The 23,565-nt window shown below is 40.4% G+C and overlaps 1 protein-coding gene across 2 annotated transcripts in view; it reads left to right on the top strand.

The window, feature by feature from the left end:
* The first annotated feature begins 6,269 nt into the window (after positions 1-6,269).
* LOC110505710 (sprouty-related, EVH1 domain-containing protein 1) overlaps positions 6,270-23,565 on the top strand; it is an 86,226-nt gene continuing 68,930 nt past the window's right edge. The window contains exons 1-2 of one of the 2 annotated variants that reach the window (XM_021585101.3): positions 6,589-7,257; positions 8,627-8,704. In XM_021585101.3, coding sequence (XP_021440776.1) covers positions 8,688-8,704 — 17 coding nt within the window. In that variant the 5' untranslated portion in view covers positions 6,589-7,257; positions 8,627-8,687. Of the gene's footprint in view, positions 7,258-8,626; positions 8,705-23,565 lie in introns of both variants that reach the window. The other variant, XM_021585100.3, reaches the window with a different exon arrangement.

The raw sequence follows: 23,565 nt of genomic DNA on the forward strand, positions 1-23,565 counted from the left end.
ACCTCAACCCCATCGAACACCTTTGGGATGAATTGGAACGCAGACTGCAAGCCAGGCCTAATCGCCCAACATCAGTGCCGACCTCACTAATGCTCTTGTGGCTGAATGGAAGCAAGTCCCCGCAGCAATGTCTTACATCTAGTGGAAAGCCTTCCCAGAAGAGTTATGCTGTAGCAGCAAAGGGGGGGGGGGGGGACCAACTCCATATTAATGCCCATGATTTTGGAATGAGATGTTAGACGAGCAGGTGTCCATATACTTTTTGTCAGATATTATACATCCTTGTCATGTACTATAATTCCTAAGCATGACACTGTTGACACACTTGACACATCCATTTAACCAGATCCTCTAACTGGCACATTCCTTGGATAAGCTCAACAACAGGTCCAACACATGGACTCATAGTCACATGTCGCTAATAATGTACATAAAAGGTACCTCAATATTACCATGCAGTGTTGTCTTTCTCTACACTAAACCAGTATAAGTCACGTTCGGTTAAAAAAGTCCCACAGGCAGTCCTACATAAAGTTGAAGTTGGAAGTTTACATACACCTTAACCAAAAACATTTAAACTTAGTTTTTCACAATTCCTGACATGTAATCCTAGTAAAAACTCCATGTTTTAGGTCAGTTAGGATCCCCACTTAATTTTAACTATGCGAAATGTCAGAATAATATTAGAGAGAATGATTTATTTCAGCTTTTATTTCTTTCATCACATTCCCAGTGGGTCAGAAGTTTACATACACTCAATTAGTATTTGGTAGCATTGCCTTTAAATTGTTTAACTTGGCTCAAACATTTCGGGTAGCCTTCCACAAGCTTCCCACAATAAGTTGGGAGAATTTTGGCCCATTCCTCCTGACAGAGCTGGTGTAACTGAGTCAGGTTTGTAGTTCTCCTTGCTCGCACACACTTTTTCAGTTCTGCCCACACATTTTCTATAGGATTGAGGTGAGGGCTTTGTGATGGCCACTCCAATACCTTTACTTTGTTGTCCTTAAGCCATTTTGCCACAACTTTGGAAGTATGCTTGGGGTCATTATCCATTTGGAAGAACCATTTGTGACCAAGCTTTAACTGATGTCTTGAGATGTTGCTTAAATATATATCCACATAATCTTCATGCCTCGTGATGCCATCTATTTTGTGAAGTGCACCAGTCCCTCCTGCAGCAAAGCACCTCCACAACATGATGCTGCCACCCTCGTGCTTCACGGTTGGGATGGTGTTCTTCGGCTTGCAAGCCTCCCCCTTTTTCCTCCAAACATGACGATGGTCATGATGGCCAAACAGTTCTGTTTTTGTTTCATCAGACCAGAGGACATTTCTCCAAAAAGTACGATCTTTGTCCCCATGAGCAGTTGCAAACTGTAGTCTTGCTTTTTTATAGCGGTTTTGGAGCAGTGGCTTCTTCCTTGCTGAGCGGACATTCAGGTTATGTCAATATAGGACTCATTTTACTGTGAATATAGATAATTTTGTACCTATTTCCTCCAGCATCTTCACAAGGTCCTTTGCTGTTGTTCTGGGATTGATTTGCACAATTCGCACCAAAGTACGTTCATCTCTAGGAGTCCGAATGTGTCTCCTTCCTGAGCGATATGATGGTTGCGTGGTCCCATGGTGTTTATACAGTGCCTTGCGAAAGTATTCGGCCCCCTTGAACTTTGCGACCTTTTGCCACATTTCAGGCTTCAAACATAAAGATATAAAACTGTATTTTTTTGTGAAGAATCAACAACAAGTGGGACACAATCATGAAGTGGAACGACATTTATTGGATATTTCGAACTTTTTTAACAAATCAAAAACTGAAAAATTGGGCGTGCAAAATTATTCAGCCCCCTTAAGTTAATACTTTGTAGCGCCACCTTTTGCTGCGATTACAGCTGTAAGTCGCTTGGGGTATGTCTCTATCAGTTTTGCACATCGAGAGACTGAAATTTTTTCCCATTCCTCCTTGCAAAACAGCTCGAGCTCAGTGAGGTTGGATGGAGAGCATTTGTGAACAGCAGTTTTCAGTTCTTTCCACAGATTCTCGATTGGATTCAGGTCTGGACTTTGACTTGGCCATTCTAACACCTGGATATGTTTATTTTTGAACCATTCCATTGTAGATTTTGCTTTATGTTTTGGATCATTGTCTTGTTGGAAGACAAATCTCTGTCCCAGTCTCAGGTCTTTTGCAGACTCCATCAGGTTTTCTTCCAGAATGGTCCTGTATTTGGCTCCATCCATCTTCCCATCAATTTTAACCATCTTCCCTGTCCCTGCTGAAGAAAAGCAGGCCCAAACCATGATGCTGCCACCACCATGTTTGACAGTGGGGATGGTGTGTTCAGGGTGATGAGCTGTGTTGCTTTTACGCCAAACATAACATTTTGCATTGTTGCCAAAAAGTTCAATTTTGGTTTCATCTGACCAGAGCACCTTCTTCCACATGTTTGGTGTGTCTCCCAGGTGGCTTGTGGCAAACTTTAAACAACACTTTTTATGGATATCTTTAAGAAATGGCTTTCTTCTTGCCACTCTTCCATAAAGGCCAGATTTGTGCAATATACGACTGATTGTTGTCCTATGGACAGAGTCTCCCACCTCAGCTGTAGATCTCTGCAGTTCATCCAGAGTGATCATGGGCCTCTTGGCTGCATCTCTGATCAGTCTTCTCCTTGTATGAGCTGAAAGTTTAGAGAGACGGCCAGGTCTTGGTAGATTTGCAGTGGTCTGATACTCCTTCCATTTCAATATTATCGCTTGCACAGTGCACCTTGGGATGTTTAAAGCTTGGGAAATCTTTTTGTATCCAAATCCGGCTTTAAACTTCTTCACAACAGTATCTCGGACCTGCCTGGTGTGTTCCTTGTTCTTCATGATGCTCTCTGCGCTTTTAACGGACCTCTGAGACTATCACAGTGCAGGTGCATTTATACGGAGACTTGATTACACACAGGTGGATTGTATTTATCATCATTAGTCATTTAGGTCAACATTGGATCATTCAGAGATCCTCACTGAACTTCTGGAGAGAGTTTGCTGCAGTTTTGATTTTCCCATGATGTCAAGCAAGGAGGCACTGAGTTTGAAGGTAGGCTTTGAAATATTAGCCTATCAGAAGCTTCTAAAGCCATTACATAATTTTCTGGAATTTTCCAAGCTGTTTTAAGTCACAGTCAACTTCGTGTATGTAAACTTCTAACCTACTGAAATTGTGATACAGTGAATTATAAGTGAAATAATCTGTCTGTAAACAATTGTTGGAAAAATTACTTGTGTCATGCACAAAGTAGATGTCCTAACCGACTTGCCAAAACTATAGATTTTTTAACAAGAAATTTGTGGAGTGGTTGAAAAACGAGTTTAAATGGTTGAAAAACTAGTTTTAATGACTCCAACCTAAGTGTATGTAAACTTCCGACTTCAACTGTACATAGGCAGTAGTCAAACATGCCTGAAGGCTTTGCACTTCCTCTCCTTGGAACAGCTACACCTTTTCCGCCAGCCACAGAGCAATTAACATGCCTGGCTGCCACAGGCTTCCGAGGCCGGGCCCACACTAATCATAGGTATGCATTGTTGTGTTCAGCTCGCAGCCCTTTAAACAGCACCTCTTGTTTAAAGCCCCTCCTCTCTGTTGAGTTGGGCACAGGCCAAGCCCTTAGACTAGGCTAGTACATTGTCTGGTTAGATGGCGAACTGAAGGGGAGATCTCCAGATTTAAGAATGGGATGAGGGGAACGGAGTTGCTCCCCCACAGGTATGCTATTGGGAAACAGGAATCAACAACATCAACAGGAACATAAAGGGAACCAATCCGTGTGGCTTAAATCAAATAAACAAGAGAGGGAGGGACACAATGTAGATAAAAAGGCAGAGGATCCTTAGATTAGTGTCTTTAGCAGTTGTTGTTTACATTACTGTCTATGGGCTCTAAGAGGTCTCTCAGACTGAATGTCAGATGATGTACACACACATCCTGTTCTCTCCATAATGTTCATACAAAGAGGGACCTTCACTTCCCTTCACTTGTGACCGGAGGTTGACTGTCTACTCTAGATCACTCTGCTGCTTACGCTAGTGATCACCTGAGTTTGAGGTCGTCACCTGATTGTGGTCATGCATGAGAGCTAGAAACCGGTGCTGCTTTGAATAGAACGCAGCTTAGTTTGGATGTTTCACCTTGAGCAACTTCATCTTCCTTCAGTAGATACGTTGTGTCCCTAAGCTGTGTGTTTCAATGTGTGTCTTGCTTTACACCATCCTGACTTTCATAACTCACTTTCCTTGGAATGTTTTCAATGTTGGTGTGCATTCTTGCAGTATGTGAGTGAGTTACTTAATCTACTGCATCTATGATATGTGTTTATAAAATACTAGGAGTCATTGCTCCCTTAAAACTTGAGTAGGTAACCCTGCTCTAGATCTAATCTTCAGGTATTGAGGTCACCATTGAAAATCGTATTGATTCATTATGTTATCTATCTCCTTTAACGGGTGACCATGATTGCTCTATGTGAGGGAAGTAGCGCAATGAGGCTTTTCCCTTTGAGCTAAACATCCTGTGCCCTTGTGCTCTGTACACTGTGTTGTGTGTGAACAACACAGGAAATGCATTAGGCCATCCATATTTGTGAGATGAGAAAACAAACTGACTTCCTGAACTCTGAATAGTCCTCCAAAGAATAGAGGCACTGCTAGTGGAAAAATTCAAAGATTGTCATTGTTTTACTGCTCAAATGAAACAAGGGACACTTTATTTGAGCTTGTGGACCTAAGCCTAAACATGAGGACACTCAATTATATTAAAGGAGGGGTGAAAAGTGTACTACTGTAACCTACTTTTCAAATTGAATTAATTTTATAGACCCATTGCCACAAAGGTCTGTTTGGTGACATCAACATGCTTATAACACTGCAAATAGCATGGTAATTGAGTCTGAACCATATTGATTTTTTTGTAAATACATTTAAAATAACTTTGTTCTAAGAATATCAGCAGCAATTTTTTGTTGTTGTCTTAATTTAAGGTTAATGTTAGGTATAAGGTTAGCAGTGTGGTTAAATTTAGGGTTAGGTTTAAAATCTAACTTTAAGAAGAGAAATTGTAGAAATAGGCGGGATTTAGCCAAAAGTATGACTTTGTGGCTGTGGTAACTAGTGACGACTACAGTTTGTGCCACAGCCTTAAATCTCAGCTGTATAAAACAAGCTGTATGGGAGCCAGTGAAATACAAAGAAACTTCTCACACAACATACTGTCACTATGACAACCGGGCAGAATCATTTAGCCCAATTTCTCGCTATTCCAGACAGCCCAGAAATCCAATAGCGTTAAAGTCTCATATAACCACCCCATTTGTTTCTCATGGCATATGACATCTCACAGGAGTGAATAAGATTAATGCATATCATATGAATTTTGGGTTAAATTGTCAATTGGTATTGGTTTTGTTTTCTGGCTGTCTTTATGTCACAAAATAAAAATGTCCAATGGTTGTTTGCAGAATGCCAATGTAATAGCACGATATACTACATTCACTATCTTTTGGAGAAACATGTAGTTAGAAAAATACAATAATCATAATAAAGTTAAAGATCTGTGAACATGAGTGGGTTGTGTTTTTCAAAGGTTTACTTACACTTTCTGGTTAATGTAATATTTAAAATAAAATAATATATTATTTAATAATTCTATGGCTGTGAAAGGCAAAACATAATTGGCTAACTTTATTCCCTGTCTTCAAATGTAATTTCGATCTGAATAATGTTTATATTGTTGTCTATTAGTATCGCCTTTTGCATCCAAGAACACGGTCAAAACGGATATTCTGGCCCGAAGCAAATATATTGAAGATTACTCATTTACCTGGCCGGATCAAAAAGTCACTGCAGATACAATATAATTTTCTGGATTATTTTTAACACTTTCCATCATGGTGATGTCAACATGAAACAATCATTTTCTGGAATTCAAACAAATTACATTCATCATCATTCACATATCTGGCCTCAGACCTACTCTTGAGATCAAGCCTACAGCCAATGAATGAGAAAACGATTGAAGAATACAGCTGTAGCCTTCGTTCTCTGTTATTTGAAATCATGAAGTGGAATCTGATGTAATTCCACGTGCTGCCCCATGTATTCGGCTCATATGTCTATACAATCTCCTCCATTTTATAGCGCTAGTCTTCCAGTATGAAAGCAGTTGTTTTCTGTGACGCCAAAGGCGCGAAATGCAACCAACACCACCATAAATCTACACATGATAGTTTATTGATGGTGGTATCACACACACAATCCTTCTCGCAGATTATTTTTTATTTTTCGTGCTATCACACAGACGCTTCCTTTTTTCTGTATCACTGCGTGATTGAAGGGAAACTTCTGTTGGGAAGTGCAGGGACTACTTTAGGTCAATTTTGGATATAAATAATCCGAATATATGCCTAATGACACAGGCATATTTTATCAAATGTTTCTCACATATGGTTAGAATTGATGTAAGCAATAGAATTTATAGTTGAGAATCCTTTGACATATCATATGTATTTTTTTGCAGCCATGCGGAAGGATTTCATTGTAGAACTGGTGGTCGACGCTTCCGCCCAGTTTTCCGATGTTCATTGCTCGAGTTGAAAATGGAGTTCGATTAAAGCAGATGTCCAACAACTTCTTCGGGAAAATGTAACTCACTGTATTTGCCTTTTGTATGTAAATTTCTTAATATAAATTATGTTGTACATTTTTCTAGCTGTGGAGGCTATAATTCAACGTACACCGACACATTGACGGACCAACCAGCGCTTTTTAAGTGTTGTCCTGGACCTGAAGTTGGAGAGGGGAATGCTCGATAACTAGCCACTAATAACGTGCCAAATGTCGGTTTTATTTTGTACACTTTTTAGCATCTGAACGCATTGGATTTCGTTTTACCGAAGAGGATGACGAAGATGTGCATTTTGTTGAGGTTGGATTTTACTTCCAGGGAAAATAAAATTAATGATCGGTTGTCACTCCTCGCAATTGAGTTACACAATTAGCTAGGCTACTTGGTTTTCCTAAAAGAGCTCAGTTATGCATGCACCATTGTAAGACAATTAACTTTTATACAATATCTAGTGATTTTATGCGAAAGAAAATGGTGATATTTGCGGTTTATTCCACCGCCGTCACTGCGTCCTCGATGCTATTGCCAGGATTTGGATCCCCGTGAGAAAAAATGAGCGAAGATTCAACAAATCCAAACGAGTGAGTACATTTTTATCCCACATTCTAGAACGCGATGATAATTCTGCCTTCATGTATCGAATCGTCACTGCAACGATTTGCACGATTCTAAATGACTCTGTTCCAGATGATCCTTGGTTCTACAAATACCATTTTGAGAACTCATATTTTAATGAGGTTACTATTGAAGTTATACATATACATCCATTTATTTTGTTTGGTTTGTTTTCCATGATCACAACAACGTGTTTTGGGACTTGATGCAATAGAAATAAAACCGTCTTATTATATTATGGCAACGGCAGATGCTAAATGTACTTTTGACCACTGTATAGAAAATGGATGCAATATATATGATAGTAGTTTCATCAAGAATGTCTTTGAAAAATACCTGATGATTGGACTGCAATTGAATATCTATTGATATTTCAGATTGTATGTGTGACTAAATCGTAATTTATTACAATCACTGTGGCTAGATTTTGTGTTTAAGCGTATGATTTAAGAATATTTATATGCTTACTGTACCTACTCTAAAATTATATTGTCATTAGAATCAATATTATACAATAGTGTTTTCTTGACATTTGATAGCAGGTTACTCTGTTAGTTAATTTAGAGGTTTTAAAAATGTATATTCTCTCGAATATTATTATTTTTTTCAATGGAAATGTGGCTGTAAACTGGTTGCTGCAAAAGTAGAAGACGCCATATTTTTTTTCTCAATAGCACTCATTTGCATATCACAATCTCCATTCATATATATTTTTTTTAAATGGACGTATTACGTTCCAAATGTGACTGGGCTACGCCCGGAAAGCAACATTTATGTGAATTGACATATGGTCCTTTGTGTCGCTGTAAATCCGTATTGTTTTAATGGGCTGATCTCTTGCGTGGCTTGTTGACAGTCAGTGAGAAATATCTGCTCGGGAGGTGCTGCGATCACGTGACCCCTTCCATTCATAAAGAGTACCTGGGTGCCCATTCACAGTACGCTGTACAGTACAGTGTCTCGCAACTCACTGGCGATCACACACAGATTTGGGATGAGCTTAATCTGGATGTAGACATGACAGACATCCATTCATTTTAAAACAAATAAATCATGCAAGGATGATTTGTTCTTATTGCATTCTTCTGATGCTCTCAACTGGCATCCATATATATATTTTTTATTCTAGATGGTTGAAATCTGTTCCTATGCTGACATTTCCATCGTTTGTGTCTGAAAGACGCCCATGCTCGCACACATGTTGATTGATTGATTTAAAGTGGGGGGAAAATAACTCTGTCCTTGAACTAGGCAATGTAGGCATATTGTTTCATATTCAATATATTACATAAGCAAGGGCCATGATGTATGGTGCTTTGCGTTTGTTCTTCCTAGTGACTGCAGCAGCACAACACATAAGATGGCCAACATATGATGCAATTGAAGATCAAGGAAGATGGTGGGAAAAGAACAGTAAGCCCCACCTGATCCATTTTTATATTTATGCTGGCTGGAATTTACGTTCAGTCTAGCAGCTGTTGTACATAATGCACGCATCTAATGACAAAGAAGCAATATGTTTTTAATGTCACTGGATGCCATTTTGACACATTTGAGCTATACTATTGTATCAAATATTAAGGTCTATCAGGTTTTGTACTTGTAAAGCATATGACAGAGCCATTGTAATGTGTATCTTTCAGTTTCTCCTCACAACGGCATTAACGTTAACCATGTCAATGAGTAGCCAAGGACAATCATTAAACCACACACTTATTGTTGTGAGTCGTTTGTGTGAATACAATGGGATGCTCAGTAGGTTACATTGTCGTCTTGTTGGGAGTTTCTGGACACTTCTCTGTTAGCATCACGGGCATAGTAATATATCATTCATTACAGCTTGTTGCTTCATCAAATGATCACAAAGCTGTGTGATGAATACAATGTGGTTGAATGTGTGTGCTACTCACTCACACGCGACGATGCACTCGTACAGGTTATTAAAACATTTTTTGCTGTGAACGTGAAATGCATACCACCATGTTAAATATCCAGTCTGCATGATACACTGAAAAGAGGAAGGGCTAGGCCTAACATGGCCTACTGTGTGTGTGGTCAAAGAAGGTAGCGTAGTCCTCTAAAAATAATCACACAGAGAAAGTAGAAGAACCAAGGTGTGTCTGTCTGGGACTATAGGAGACATATCCTTACGAGGGAGCTTAGAAGTAGTCTTTAATAAGGTTCTTCTGCCATCCAGGGATTTAAGCTATGACATGCATAGTAAACAAGGGTGGGCTAATAAAGCCCAAAATTATAACGAAATAGCAAAATCAGACATGCTGTTAGCTAAATGCAAATACAAACTAATTGCAAAGAATGGCAAATTCAGCTGATAAAGTTATACAAGCATAGGTAGTAGCTACCGAATGTCATTTTCAGTGAGTGTGGACATTTTACAAGTGAAAGTGAGTGAGAGAAACTGCAAATGAATGAATAAAGTTGATGCATGCTTTCCTGAAGGAAGAGCAGCAAGTGTACGGAGCAGAGGGGAGGGGAAAAAAATGCTAGTAAGAAGCACAGGGAAATAATTACATATTTTACGTCTGGCATTGGTAAGGTCATTAATAAGTAAGTAGGGTTAGCCTAATGGTTTTGGATTGATGTTCTGTTTTCTGTTTAGCCTAGTTTGCCAGTCAGGTGATTCCTCTTGGACTCCTCTTCTTCCTATCTGTGTGATTGATTTGACAGCTCAGCATTTCTGTCAATGTGGGCTGTCACGATCTTATCACCTGGGGGCCTGTTCTGCCCCTCGCTCCATTCCTCTGACAGGCTTCTCCCAAAAATAATTCCCTCAAACAATAACTGATTGAATGTGAGTATTGTGCCTTTCCGACAGAGCATAGCTTCTTCAGCTGTTCGGCTAGTCGTTTATGGTGGTGGTAATTGCTCAAGTTATGTGCTGTGGAACTCTGTGAAATAATGTTTAGTAGGCTACGTTTTGTTAATCTCTTTAGGCTAGTGTTTCGGGTGATTCAGTCTAATGGGGGGAAATGAATAGCCTACATAACACAACTGGTGCTTTTCCATCAAGACTTACCCCCACATCAGTGGGCAGCCAGTGTTTTAGGGCGGCGGGTAGCCTAGCGGTTAGTGTTGGGCCTGTAACCAAAAGGTTGCTGGTTCTGGAAAATAGTCTGAGCCTTCTGTAAAACACTAGGGTAAATCCTCCTGGAAATGCACCACGCCTGTAGTTTTGAAGCCTGAATGTAGCCTTGGCTTACACACTCCTAGGCCTGAGTTTCAAATACCAATTGGTGTGAAGTAGGCTTGGGCGGTATCCAGATTTTCACACCATCCTGGGATTTACGGTATTACTGGAATAGCACACAAGGGGGTGCTAAAAGTGCCCATTGAGCCTCTACAAAAAAGTCGCTCCAGATAAGAGCGTCTGTTACATTGCTAAAATGCCTTTAGCTAAATGCTAACGAGCGAAAACTAACAAACTAATTGAAAAGATGAGCAAATCCAGCTCATAAAGTTATACAAGCATAGCTAGTAGCTACTGAATGTCATTTACAGTGAGTGTGGACATTTACAAGTGAATGTTCATTCGCACAATTTCTCTCAAAGTTTTGATGCATGCTTTTCTGAAGGAAGAGCACTGAGCAGAAGACAGAATAACGTAGGAAGGGGGGGAAGCACAGGCAGCTGTACAGAACTTTGACTTCTCGAACACGGCAGAAAGACGTTATAGGATATCTGATGGCAAACATTTAGTAGTGAATTGCGTACAAGTGTAACTTACTTCATTGCCTCGTGCGCCGCACAACAGACATTCCGATATACAGTACCAGTCAAACGTTTGGACACACCTACTCATTCAAGGGTTTTTCTTTATTTTTTTCTATTTTCTACATTGTAGAATAATAGTGAAGACATTGACTGTAACACTGTTGCTTTTATTTAGAATTCAATGCCTGGCTACCACAGCGTTCAGTGGCGATACTCCATCCCATCTGGTTGGCACTTAGTGAGATTATCATTTGTTTTTCATCAGGACAATGACCCAACACATCTCCAGGCTGTGTAAGGGCTATTTGACCAAGGAGAGTGATGGAGAGCTGCATCAGATGACCTGGCATGCACAATGACCCAACCTCAACCCAATTGAAATGGTTTGGGATGAGTTGGACCCCAGAGTGATTGAAAAGTAGCCAACAACTGCTCAGCATATGTGGGAACTCCTTCAAGATTGTTGGAAAAGCATTCCTCATGAAACTGGTTGAGAGAATGACAAGCATGTGCAAAGCTGTCATCAAGGCAAAGGGTGGCTACTTTTGAAGAATATAAAATATATTTTGGTTTGTAACACTTTTTTGGTTCTACATGATTCCATATTTGTTATTTCGTTGTTTTGATGTCTTTTATTCTACAATGTAGAAAATAGTCAAAATAAAGAACCTTGAATGAGTAGGTGTCCAAACTTCTGACTTGTACTCTATATACAACTTTTGTATTGAATGTACATAGAATGCTTTCTCCCGTTGTGCTCTTTACAACGAACACGTGTCTGGCTCAACTGTTTTGGGGAACTAGGGTAAGCTTCATAAAGTGACTGAAGGGAAGAAAGCAATATGCTTAATCTCTCAATGTATTGCACAAGTTGACTGCAGGTATTAACTTCCAAAGTAGCAACACATTTTCCAATTTATGGAAACTACAAATAGTTTTGATGTTATTGGAAAACCATCTCGTGGCATTTTCTAAATACCCCGGTATACGGCATATACGGTATTCCGCCCAATCCTAGTGTGAAGTGGGTAGTCAAAGGCTTTAGAGGTCCTCAGAGTTGTCTGTAGTTTTGCTTCTGTATTATTTTTGGGAATTAGCCTTTCGATAGTTTCTGGCCACTGCTCTGTATTGATTGAATTGGAACTTGTCATCTGTGCAAATAAAATGTACGAAGGAAGTTTTGGTCTTACATAGGCTAGCATCCTGACTTTGGATTGGGTCAGAGCGCGTTGTTCTTTTCTAACTATATCAGCAGGCTGGCCTAGTAGGTTGTCAAATTATCACTGATTCTTGCTCCCATTTATCTCAAGATATTTATTTTGCCAAATGTCAGAAAATGTATTTTTCCTGCCGCAACGTCATCATTTCTCCTTTTGTTCTTGACCTATTCTGAACATATGATAATTAGCTATGGGGGGATAGGCTTGGGCAGTATACCATATATACCGGGGTATTTGAAAATGGCCACGGGATAGTTTCTCAATATCGTTAACTATTTCTTTTGAAGTTGTTTAAATACATTTTAATATTTGTATCTACTTTTTAAGTAAATACCTGCAGTCAACCGGTGCAATATTTTAAGAGATAAAGACAAACGCATTTTTCATTTCACCTGTCACAAAATGTTTCATTACAAAGTTTACCAGTAGTCCCCAGTCATGTAGTGTTTGTTTACAAGCACACAAATACAAGAGACCGTAGCCTTGTGAGTCACTCACTGTTGTGCAGCACGAGGCAGGTGATCTAGTTACCGTATGGAATTCACAACTAAGTGTTTGCCAGCTAGATAACTTAACTATTATAGGGACACTTTGGGATTTTGGCTATGATGCCCTTTATCTACTTCCCCAGAGTAAGATGAACTTGTGGATACCATTTTTTTATGTTTCTGTGTCCAGTATGAAGGGAGTTTCATGAGCCAATGCCTACTAGCGTTGCCCATAGGCTTCCAGTACTAGCATGCTAAGGATGTCTAAAATGTTCTAAATGCTGTGCAGTTGTGGATTTGGTTTGCTAATTTAGTAGCTAGTTAGCTAAGTGGTTAGCTTCTTCCAAAATAAATCATTGTTTGGTAACAGCAGAGAATCCCCTCTTGGATCTGTCTAATATTTGTCTTGTTCTTGCAGCAAACTGAGTAGCTTTTTTGAGCTACTAGTATAACTTTATGAGCTGGGATGTCTGTCCTGCAAATAGTTTAGGTCAGACTGTATAAAATGTTTAATGCACACATCAGCATTTTGTTATTCTCTATGGGATTTTACATGTACCAAGCCTAATGGAGGATGAGCAGTTGTTTAATCTGTGAAATTACCCTGTGTACAGGGTATTTATAGTCTGCTTTTCTGTTACATGGTGTTGTATTGTTTGCATGACAATACTTCTCTATAAACCTGTCTGGATGAATGGGATGATTTGTTACTGACAGTGTGTTACTGTGTAACTGAGCAGGCCCTGTACAGTATGAATGTAGTCTGTTCTGGCTCTTCTCTTCCCATGGCCAGAGTTACGATTCGGTGTATTTTAAACCTGAGCAACTTCCCTATTTTAATTCTCATTTCCTCTTAAGTATTTTAGGAGCGGACCTGAACTAGTAAATATCATCAGTGTATTTGTATAGTAAAATTTCATTCTTTAAAACAGGACTGTACCCATTTTTGTTGACTGTCTCAACAATCAAGACAAAATGATAATGTGTATGCAATGCCCATTTACCTTTGAAAATGCTAGGCTATGCTGTGTCGTATTAGACCAGGCTAAAAAATCCTCCCTGTTTCTTTTTGTCACCAGATATATATAGCAATGTCTTTTTTTCAAGAAGCTCTCTGGTGTGCCTTGGCCATATCGCAATGCTTCTACGAAATTCTTTGAGCAGTAAAACGTCTGCATTTTAGGTATTGTTTTCAGTTGTGCTGCTGCTGCTTGCTGAAGGCTTTGCTGGGAGCTGCTGCAGCTGAGGTAAGATGGTTCTTTCCTGCAAGACCACTGACATAAAAGGGCACAGATGTAAATCCAAAACCTTGTCTTTTGATTGAGTTTCCAAACTCTTTGAAAACAGGAAGGAGTTGGGGCCTGTGAGTGTATTCACATGTGTACATGCTTGTCTAGTTTGTGTCTATAAAATACAAGTAGCTATAGGCTAGATGAGGGGATTGAAGCAAACAACTTAATTTTATAGAAGTAATCTTTTATGAACCAAACGTTTGACCGGGTATGTAGCCTATTATAGGGAAATTGATGCTCATCTGCTGAGTCATCTTATTAGCCATTTTTAGAAATTGAACCTGACTTTCTATGAGAAGCCACTTCTCCAATGTGTAGCCTACACGTGTGAAGTGTTTCTCACAAGGTCTTCTAGCTAGAACATTTTTCAACGCAGTTGTTCTTTACAGCGTGCTAGATTGTAAAGGGCAGTACAGTAGTCTAGTTTTATGGTTTCTTTACAACTCGCCACAATGTGAATATTTTTTAATATTATGCTGTGGTTGTGATGCTTTAACAACAGTGTGGATTACAGGGATAGTTTACATCATACTAATGTGCCATTTCTGTGATTGTTAACAACCATGGTGGATGGATGATGGCTTCTTTACAGCATGGTGCATTCCTTGTAATGAGGTCTTGCTTCTTCTCAGCCTTGTCCTAGTACCCGTTCCTAGCACTCCCCAGTCTTAAATCTGAGATTCTGCAGTAACTATTGCAATTAGAAGCAGGGTCTCCAAAGACTACTTCCACATCAAAGCCGCCCGTAGACGTCGTAGCAGTCCAAATTTGCCATTCCTCTTTTTCTGTAATGGTGAGTGCAAGGTTTTAATTTGCCAAATGCTTGCTGTTTTAATTATGATAATCTCAATATGTTGTGCTTTGATGTTTTGAGAATAGTTTTGGGGCTTTTGATACACATATGGGATTCTTTTGATTTATTTCAGTACACTGGTGCTGGGGTACCCAGAACATTGTCGTTGGTGTTACAGGCCCAAACGTGTAATGAGGTTGGTTAGCATTGGTGTGAGGCATAAAATCATTGTTGCAGAAACATTGCTGGAGTAGCTTGACATGGTGCTTTAGTGCCCGTTCAGATTTACTAGACTTGTTACCAGCACCGGTGTTCACATTAGCTACACTTGCCGTGGCTTCAGCGACAATATGTTCTCTCTGCCCTACCTCTAGTATTGTAAATCTCACAGAATGCTATGCGAGCATCTTCTCATCTTAACCATTAGACCTACAGTACTTCAATAATACAACATGATACACCAATTCACACGTATGTGCAGACCATTTTAAGAGGGTTTATTTTCCCATTTGCAAACTCAAATTACAGGAGTCCGACAATAACACAGAAGTCTGTTACGACGCCGAACTGCAGTCAGGTTAAGACCCTGGTGAGGACGAGAAGCACGCAGATGCGCTTCCCTGAGACTGTTTCTGACAAATTATTTTGTGGTGCAAACCTACAGCTTCATCAGCTGTCAGGTGGCTGGTCTCAGACGATCCCGCAGGTGAAGAAGCCGAATGTGGAGAGCCTGGGCTGACGTGGTTAAACGTGGTGTGCGGTTGTGAGGCCAATTTGGACATATTGCCAAATTCTCCAAAACAGCGTTGGAAGCATCTTTTATAGTAGAGAAATTAACATTCTATTCTCTGGCAACCGCTCTGGTGGACATTCAAGCAGTCAGCATGCCAATTGCATGCTCCCTCATCTTGAGACATCTGTGGCATTGTGTTGTGTGACAAAATTGCACATTTTAGAGTGGCCTTTTATTGTCCCCAGCACAAGGTGAACCTGTGTAATGATCATGCTGTTTAATCACCTTGATATGCCACACCTGTCAGGTGGATGGATTATTTTGGCAAAGGTGAAATGCTCACTAAAAGGGATGAGGAAATTTGTGCACAAAATTTGAGGCATTTTGTGTGTATGGGATCTTTTATTTCAGCTCATGAAACATGGGACCAACACTTAACATGTTGCATTTATATTTTTGTTCAGTTAGATTATATTACAATTTAAGATAACTACCTCAACTAACCAGGCTTTGTTTTATCCTGTAATGCAAGTAATTACATGGGATACAGTGCATTCGGAAAGTATTGAGACCCCTTGACATTTTCCACATTTTGTTAAGTTACAGCTTTTTCTAAAATTTCCTCATCAATCTACACACAATACCCCATGCCTTTTGGCAAACTCCAAGTGGGATGTCATGTGCCTTTTTACTGAGGAGTGGCTTCCGTCTGGCCACTCTACCATAAAAATACCTGATTGGTAGAGTGCTGCAGAGATGGTTGTCCTTCTGTAAGGTTCTCCCATTTTCACAGAGGAACTCTAGAGCTCTGTCAGAGTGACCATTGGGTTCTTGATCACCTCCCTGACTAAGGCCCTTCTCCCCCGTTTGCCCAGTTTGGTCGGGCGTTCAGCTCTAGGAAGAGTCTTGGTGCTTCCAAACTTCTTCAATTTAAGAATGATGGAGGCCACTGTGTTCTTGGGGACCTTCAATGCTGCAGACATTTTTTTGGTAACCTTCCCAAGATTTGTGACTTTGTTTTTTGCTCTGACATGCACTGTCAACTGTGGGACCTTTATATAGACCTGTGTGTGCCTCAATTGAATTTACCACAGGTGCACTCCAAGTTGTGGAAACATCTCAAGGATGATCAATGGAAACCGGATGCACTGGAGTTCAATTTTGAGTCTCATAGCAAAGGGTCTGAATACTTGTATAAATAAAGTATATATATTTTTTTCTTAAATAAATGTCCAAACATTTTGAAAAACCTGTTTATGGGGTATTGTGTAGATTGATTAGGGATTTTTTTTCTTTTAATCCATTTTCTAATAAGGCTGTAATGTAACAATGTGAAAAAAGTTGAGGGGTCTGAGTATTTTCCAAATACAATGTATACAGTGCCTTCAGAAAGTATTCTTAGCCCTAGACTTTTTCCATTTTGTTTCAGCCTGAATTCAAAATGGATTAAATCGTTATTTACTCACCCATCTACACACACGACCCCATAATGATGAAGTGAAAACATGTTTATTTTTATTAAATTATGCAAGTGTATTGAAAATTATAAGTATTCACACCCCTAAGTCACATGTTAGAATCACATTTACAGCGGTGAGTCTTTCTGGGTAAGTCTCTAAACTTTGCACACCTGGATTGTACAATATTTACACATTTTTACAATTCAAGCTCTGTCAAGTTCAAATTTTATTTTTCACATGCGCCGAATACAACAGGTGTAGACCTTAACGTGAAATGCTTACTTACAAGCGTATGTTCATATTTGTATGAACATAAGATTCAACAAATGAGACAGAAACTGAACAAGTTCCACAGACATGTGACTAACAGAAATGGCCCTGAACAAAAGGGGGATCAAAATCAAAAGTGACAGTCAGTATCTGGTGTGGCCACCAGCTGCATTAAGTACTGCAGTGCATCTCCTCCTCATAGACTGCACCAGATTTGCCAGTTCTTGCTGTGATATGTTACCCCACTCCTCCACCAAGGCACCTGCAAGTTCCCAGATATTTCTGGGGGGAATGGCCCTGGCCCTCACCATCCGATCCAACAGGTCCCAGACGGGCTCAATGGGATTGAGATCCGGGCTCTTCACTGGCCATGGCAGAACACTGACATTCCTGTCTTGCAGGAAATCACGCACAGAATGAGCAGTATGGCTGGTGGCATTGTCATGCTGGTGGGTCATGTTAGGATGAGAATGCAGGAAGGGTACCACATGAGGGAGGAGGTTGTCTTCCCGGTAACGCACAGCGTTGAGATTGCCTGCAATGACAACAACTCAGTCCGATGATGCTGTGACTAGAGGTCGACCGATTATGATTTTTCAACGCCGGTACCAATTATTGGAGGACCATTAAAGCCGATACCGATTAATCGGCCTATTTATTTATTTATTTATTTGTAATAATGACAATTACAACAATACTGAATTAACACTTATTTTAACTTAATATAAAACATCAATAAAATCAATTAAGCCTCAAATAAAAATGAAACCTGTTCAATTTGGTTTAAATAATGCAAAAACAAAGTGTTGGAGAAGAAAGTAAAAATGCAATATGTGCCATGTAAGAAAGCTAACGTTTAAGTTCCTTGCTCAGAACATGAGAACATATGAAAGTTGGGGGTTCCTTTTAACATGAGACTTCAATATTCCAAGGTAAGAGGTTTTAGGTTGTAGTTAATATAGTATTTATAGGACTATTTATCTCTATACCATTTTTATTTCATGTACCTTTGACTATTGGATGTTCTTATAGGCACTTTAGTATTGCCAGTGTAACAGTATAGCTTCCATCCCTCTCCTCGCTCCTACCTGGGCTCGAACCAGGAACACATTGACAACAGCCACCATCGAAGCAGCGTTACCCATCGCTCCACAAAAGCCGCGGCCCTTGCAGAGCAAGGGGAATAACTACGCAAGAAAGTGCTGTTTGAATGAATGCTTACGAGCCTGCTGCTACCTACCATCGCTCAGTCAGACTGCTCTATCAAATCATAGACTTAGTTATAACATAATAACACACAGAAATATGAGCCTTAGGTCATTAATATGGTCGAATCCGGAAACTACCATCTCGAAAACAAGACGTTTATTCTTTCAGTGAAATACGGAACCGTTCCGTATTTTATCTAACGGGTGGCATCCATAAGTCTAAATATTGCTGTTACATTGCACAACCACCAATGTTATGTCATAATTACGTAAAATTCTGGCAAATTAGACAACAGCCACACTCGAAGCATCGTTACCCATCGCTCCACAAAAGCCGCGGCCCTTGCAGCGCAAGGGGAATAACTACTCCAAATCTAATAGCGAGTGACGTTTGAAACAGTATTAGAGCACACCAAGCTAACTAGCTAGCCATTACACATTGGTTACACCAGCCATTAGGCTGATAGGCTTGAAGTCATAAACAGTGCTGTGCTTGCGAAGAGTGGCTGGCAAAACGCATGAAAGTGCTGTTTGAATTAATGATTACGGGCCTGCTGCTGCTCAGTCAGACTGCTCTATCAAATCAGACTTAATTATAACATAACACACAGAAATACGAGCCTTTGGTCATTAATACGATCGAATCCGGAAACTTTCATTTAGAAAACAAAACGTTTATTCTTTCAGTGAAATACGGAACGGTATTTTATCTAACGGTTGGCATCCCTAAGTCTAAATATTCTTGTTACATTGCACAACCTTCAATGTATGTCATAATTACGTAAAATTCTGGCAAATTACTTCACAATGAGCCAGGCAGCCCAAACTGTTGCATATACCCTGACTCTGCATGCAATGAACGCAAGAGAAATGACAATTGCACCTGGTTGTTAATGCCTGCTAAACTGGATTAGTAGTTATAACTAGTGATTATGATTGATTGTTTTTTATAAGATGAGTTTAATGCTAGCTAGCAATTTACCTTGGCTTCTACTGCATTCGCGTAACAGGCAGGCTACTCGTGGAGTGCAATGGTTAGAGCGTTGGACAAGTTAACTGTGCGGTTGCAAGATTGGAACCCCTGGGCTGACATGGTGAAAATCTGTCGTTCTGCCCCTGAACAAGGCAGTTAACCCACAGTTCCTAGGCCGTCATTGAAAATAAGAATGTGTTCTTAACTGACTTGCCTAGTTAAATAAAGGTATAATAATAAAAATAAATAAATAATAATCGGAAATCGGCGCCCCAAAATACAGATTTCCGATTTGTTATGAAAACTTGAAATCGGCCCTAATTAATCGGCCATTCCGATTAATCGGTCGACCTCTAGCAGTGACACACTGCCCCAGACCATGATGGACCCTCCCGCACCAGAGTACAAGCCTCGGTGTAACGCTCATTCCTCCGCCGATAAACGTGAATCCGACCATCACCCCTGGTGAGACAAAACTGTGACTCGTCAGTGAAGAGCACTTTTTGCCAGTCCTGTTTGGTCCAGCGACGGTGGGTTTCTTATCACCGGCAACAACGTTGCCTATGGGGTCTGGTTGAGGACCTGCCTTACAACAGGCTTACAAGCCCTCAGTCCAGCCTCACTCAGCCTATTGCGGACAGTCGGAGCACTGATGGAGTAATTGTGCGTTCCTGATGCAACTCGGGCAGTTGTCGCCATCCTGTACCTGTCCCGCAGGTGTGATGTTCGGATGTACCGATCCTGTGCAAGTGTTGTTGCACGTGACCTGCCACTGCAAGGATGATCAGCTGTCCGTCCTTTCTCCCTGTAGCGCTGTCTTAGGCGTCTCACAGTACGGACATTGCAATGTATTGCCCTGGCCGCATCTGCAGTTATCATGCCTCTTTGCAGCATGCTTAAACCCTTTACAATGAAGATCTGTGAAGTTATTTCGATTTTTACCAATTGCCTTTGAAAGAAAGGGTCCTAAAAAAGGGACATTTTCTTTTTATGCTGAGTATACATCTGTAAAATGATAACCAAAGCTTTAGATTCTGGACTGTCTTTCTCTCAGGCTTCCATGTCTTCTCCCTGGACTTCCTCAATGTCCACATCTTGAACATCAGACTGAGGCCTCATCTTCACTGTCTCTGTACTACCTTGTTGAGGATGGCATGTTGTCAGGCTAAAAAATCCTGATATTTCCCAGATGGCCACCAATTTTTCAACCCTTGTATTGCTCAGCCTGTTTAGTGTGAGTTCCCAAATAAGGACCAGTTGCACTCGGAGGCAGCTGATGTTGGTGGGATATGGAGGACGATGGAGGACACAGGCGAAAGAGCCTCAGATCCACAAAGTCCCTTCCACTGCCATATAGCATCTCCATCCCAAAGCCCTTGTTTGGAAGTGTACTTTTCCAGACTGCCAAGAACCTTTCCCTCATCCAGGCCAAGGTGGCAAGACACAGTAGTGATGACACCATAGGCCTTGTTGATCTCTGCACTGGACAGGATGCTCTTGCCAGCATACTTGAAGTCCAAAATGCACGCTGCGGCGTGTATGGGCTTCAGGCAGAAGTCTTAACACTTTTTGATGTATTTCAGAACTGCAGTTTCCTCTGCTCGGAGCAACAGTGAAGTGGGCAGGGCAGTACAGATTTCTTCTCTTACATCTGCAAGCAGTCTGAACATCAAACAATATGGGATTGTCTCCCTCAATCAGTGCAAAGGCTACTGCTATAGGTTTCAGGCTGCTTACCACTCTCTCCCAAAATACATCATGCAGGAGGGTCCTCTTGATGGGGTTGTCCATATCGGCAGACTGTGATATGGCCTTATCTTGGATGGACTTCTTCCCCTCCAGGAGACTGTCAACCAAGATGACAACACCACCCCAACAGGTGTTGCTGAGCAGCTTTAATGTGGTGCTCTTATTCTTCTCACTTTGCTTGGTGAGGTAGATTGCTGCTATAACTTGATGACCCTTCATATACCTAACCATTTCCTTGGCTCTCTTGTAGTGTTGTTTTCAGTGCCATCATGTCCTTGAGGAGCAGATTCAATGCATGAGCAGCACATCCAATGGGTGTGATGTGAGGGTAGGACTCCTCCACTTTAGACCAAGCAGCCTTCATGTTCGCAGCATTGTCTGTCACCAGTGCAAATACTTTGTGGTCCAAGGTTATTGATGACTGGCTTCAGCTCATTTGCAATGTAGAGACCTGTGTGTCTGTCCCTTTTGTCTGTGCTCTTGTAGAATTCTGGTTGAGGGGTGGCGATTATGTAGTTTTAATTATTCCTTGGCCACCCATCAGAGATGATTGCAATAGTCTGCTTTCTCAATTATTTTCTTGACCTTCACTTGAACTCTGTTGAACTCTGCATCCAGAAAATGGGTAGATAAAGCATGTCTGTTTGGGGGGGGGGGTGTACGCTGGGCAAAGAACATTCAAAAATCTCTTCCAATACACATTGCCTGTGAGTATCAGAGGTGAACCAGTTGCATACTCAGCTCGAGCAAGACATTCATCAGCATTTCTCTGACTACGTTCCTCCATTGAGTCCATAAAACTTCTAATTCCAGGAGGACCATGAGCTGTTGCTATCGTCAGATTCATAATTTTCACCTTGATTAGAAGTATAGGAACTTTTGTCAGAGGTTGCTTGTTGTGAGCGCTCAAGGAACTTTATGCAATTGCCCAGATGATTCTGCCAATCAAAATCAAAATTATGCTGCATTCTTCACACATGATTTTGGCACAGTATTTGCAAATGTACACAGCTTTTCCTTCTACATTAGGTGCAGTAAAATGCCTCCACACATCAGATAGTGCCTGTGGCATTTTTCTGTAAAGACTTTTAAAAAAGGAGTAAAAAAACATAAAATACAATTCCATGTATAGATAAATAGTTAGGCAGTTAGATTAAACAACTCCTTTGTATGATAAATGTTTTAAAATGAAACATGTATGGAAACAGGTGAATTAACACTCCTAAGTTAGCTGGCTCAAGCAGCTAAAACACACATGGTAGCAAAAACTAACTAGCAGAAATGATTAACAAGGTAGAAATGATTTAAACACACTTTCCTGTACGCTACTATTTACTAGTTAACAAGAAATCATGTATGTCATATAAAATATATTGACCCCACCCAGTATTGTAATCAAAACTTACCAGAAAGCATGTAGTACTTGGCTCAGACAGTATAGTAGTGTGGGCTCAGTAGCATCTCATTAGTGTGCAATATCTTGAGAATCTGCTGTACATGTGATGGAAGAGTGCACTGTGCATGTGGAGGGTTGCAATTCCATTGAATTGGGGATAGTTTAACCAAAATATGCCTCAAGACCTAGAATTGCCTTGTACCCCACAGAAACTGGGATATACTTCACATGGAACATTTTGGGAATTTTACCGGACATTTTCTGACCCTTTGCAACCCCAGTTTTAGGCCTACATTACAGTAATACAGTCTATTCTGTATTTTTTTAAAAACTAATTGAGAATGTACTTTAACTTTAGTCAAAGTAAATTAGTTCTTAGTTTCTTTTTACATTTTCTACCTGTTTTCTGTGATTAGAGCTTAACAAAGGTTGTTCTTCAACCAGTCTCTCATTCTTTGTTACAGTTCTATATAGGCTAGGATATGTAGCCTATTTATAGCCATCTTGTTGGGTAGATTTGCTCTTGTACGGAAGGCATGTTGAATTTCAGGATAGCTAGGTTCATCGTTAACTACCCTAATACTTGCTGTACATAGAACCCTTTAGAGCATGGCACTTGCAACGCCAGGGTTGTGGGTTCGATTCCCACGGGGGACCAGAATGAAACTATGGACTTAAGTCGCTCTCGATAAGGGCGTCTGCTAAATGACTAAAATTGTTCAATTCCATGGTTGGGTTCTGTCATTTTGTCCAGCATCGAAAGGGTTGTGTTGGTGTTTTGTTTTGGGTCTACATGCCTGTTGTGTATTTATAGAACATTTAAACAGTAGCAACAGTAAAGATATGTGTGTGTTTAGAGTATGTTCATCCTTGATGCAGTTGCTCAGTTTGCATGGAAGAAGGTATCCAGATGATTCAGACATAATAAAAAAAAAGAGTCCATGCTAGTGAAAAAAATAA

Source organism: Oncorhynchus mykiss, chromosome 25 (assembly GCF_057628025.1).
Source record: "Oncorhynchus mykiss isolate SJ-2025 chromosome 25, ASM5762802v1, whole genome shotgun sequence".
Classification (NCBI taxonomy): domain Eukaryota; kingdom Metazoa; phylum Chordata; class Actinopteri; order Salmoniformes; family Salmonidae; genus Oncorhynchus; species Oncorhynchus mykiss.